Genomic DNA, 1931 nt, shown 5'->3' with positions numbered 1-1931 from the left:
AATGTTTTTGTGCACATAGTTAGAAATCTAATTTATATTCTTTCTTGCTTATTTTTCAGTAAACCAGATATGTCACGTCTGAGACTTGCTGCTGGGAGTGCTATTGTGAAGCTGGCACAAGAACCCTGTTACCATGAAATCATCACATTAGAACAGTATCAGCTCTGTGCATTAGCAATCAATGTAAGGAAAAAGGCTATATAGAACATGACTTTATATGGTCTTTGACTTAAGAAGGCCACCATGATATAGAGATAAAAATCTTGAACGTTTATGTCTCCTTTTGAAAAATTTATGTGAGAAACATTTTAGAATTCTAAAACTAGTACTTGAATTTGGGGTTGCTAACATTGTACAGTTGACTCTTATTATTTACAGTAGTTCTACAAAGTCACTCCAAGCACTGAATTAACAAATACTGAACCATTGCTCATAGGGGAAACACAGATGTGGTTCTTGCTTTCCTCAAGTCACAACATTTTTATCAATCATCCTTAACCTTGTTTTATATATGTTTATATTTAACACATTAAGCATCCTGTCAGTCTCCAGTGACTGACACTATACTTCCTGTCTGAAAGACAAAACAGGCTGGGCGCTTAATGTGGTAAAGACACCTTAATATTTAGTTGTTTTAATATTAAACTCATGGCCAGCAGCACTATAACTCATGCCTGAATGAAGCCTATCTGACAAACATATTTTCTCCATAATGTACATCCCAGCCTTCTTGCTCTTAGGATCAGTAAATAGCATTTCAGCACTATGCTTAGAAGCTAATTTAACAACAAGGTCATCAACAAAAATGTGAAAAATAAGGCATTATATAGACCATCAAAAGGACACTTGTTTGTAATATGAGAGCTGAAACAACAAGGCAGAGCATTTCCTTGCTCAACCTCAGTTGAACATGTGTAAAGCGATTCTCATATTTTGCTGCTCAGTGCATTCTCATATTTTGCTGCTCCATGAAAACATTGCAAGTATTGATTTTGAGGTTACAATTAAATTTTAGTGAGTTGGTAAATTCACAAATGAAGAATGTGTGAATAATAAGGCTTGAATGTATTTAATTTTTAAAAGGAAGAAAAAAGTATAGAAATTTATCATTTCACTAGAGGCCTGATGCACGAAATTCGTGCAAGAATAGGCCTTCCTTCCCCCAGCTGCCAGCACTGGCTTCCCTCTGGCACGCAGGACCCGGCTTCGCTTGCAGCCCTGGCTTTGTCCGGAAGGTCGTCCAGTCTAATTAGCATATTACACTTTTATTATTATAGACGAGAGGCCCGGTGCACAAAAATTTGTGCACTCGGGGGGAAGAGGGGGTCCCGCAGCCTGGCCTGTGCCCTCTCGCAGTCTGGGACCCCTCGGGAGATAACGCCCTGCTGGCTTAGGCCTGCCCCCGGGTGACAGAGGACAGGCCCAAACCCTAGGTGCAGCCCCTGTTTGGGCTCAGAGCAGGGCCAATTGGGGAGTTGGGGCGCCGCCCCCTGTCATGCACAGAGCAGGGCAGATTGGGAGGTTGTGATGCCACCCCCAGTCAAGCTCAGGGTAGGGCCGATTAGGGGGTTGGGGCACCGCCCCCTGTCACACTCAAGGCAGGGTAGATGGGGAGGTTGCGCCACCCCCTGTCACGCACAGAAAATGGCCAATCCGGGGCTTGGGGTGCTGCCCCCTGTCACACACAGAGCAGGGCCCATCGGGGGGTTGGGGCTCCTTACCGTGTAACACACGGAGCAGTGTCGATCAGGGGTTTGGGGAGCTCCACCCTGTCACTCACAGAGCAGGGCCCATTAGGGGGTTGAGGAGCTCCCCTCTGTCACTCACAGAGTAGGGCCGATAGGGGAGTTGGGGCACCGCCCCCATCACACACAGAGCAGAGCCGATCAGGGGGTTGGGGTGCCGCCACTCTCACACTCAGGGCAGGGCAG

At 45.9% G+C, this 1931-nt stretch overlaps 1 protein-coding gene across 1 annotated transcript in view; it reads left to right on the top strand.

Annotated features, from left to right (window-relative positions):
• Positions 1–1931, top strand: part of PDS5B (PDS5 cohesin associated factor B) — a 67640-nt gene that overhangs the window by 23389 nt on the left and 42320 nt on the right. Inside the window, exon 6 of the mRNA XM_015564110.1 lies at positions 60–183. Coding sequence (XP_015419596.1) covers positions 60–183 — 124 coding nt within the window. The remainder of the gene's footprint in view (positions 1–59; positions 184–1931) is intronic.

This window comes from Myotis davidii, unplaced genomic scaffold (assembly GCF_000327345.1).
Source record: "Myotis davidii unplaced genomic scaffold, ASM32734v1 scaffold2121, whole genome shotgun sequence".
NCBI lineage: Eukaryota > Metazoa > Chordata > Mammalia > Chiroptera > Vespertilionidae > Myotis > Myotis davidii.
The sequence above is the reverse complement of the archived record's forward strand: the minus strand, read 5'-3'. Positions and strand labels throughout refer to the sequence as shown.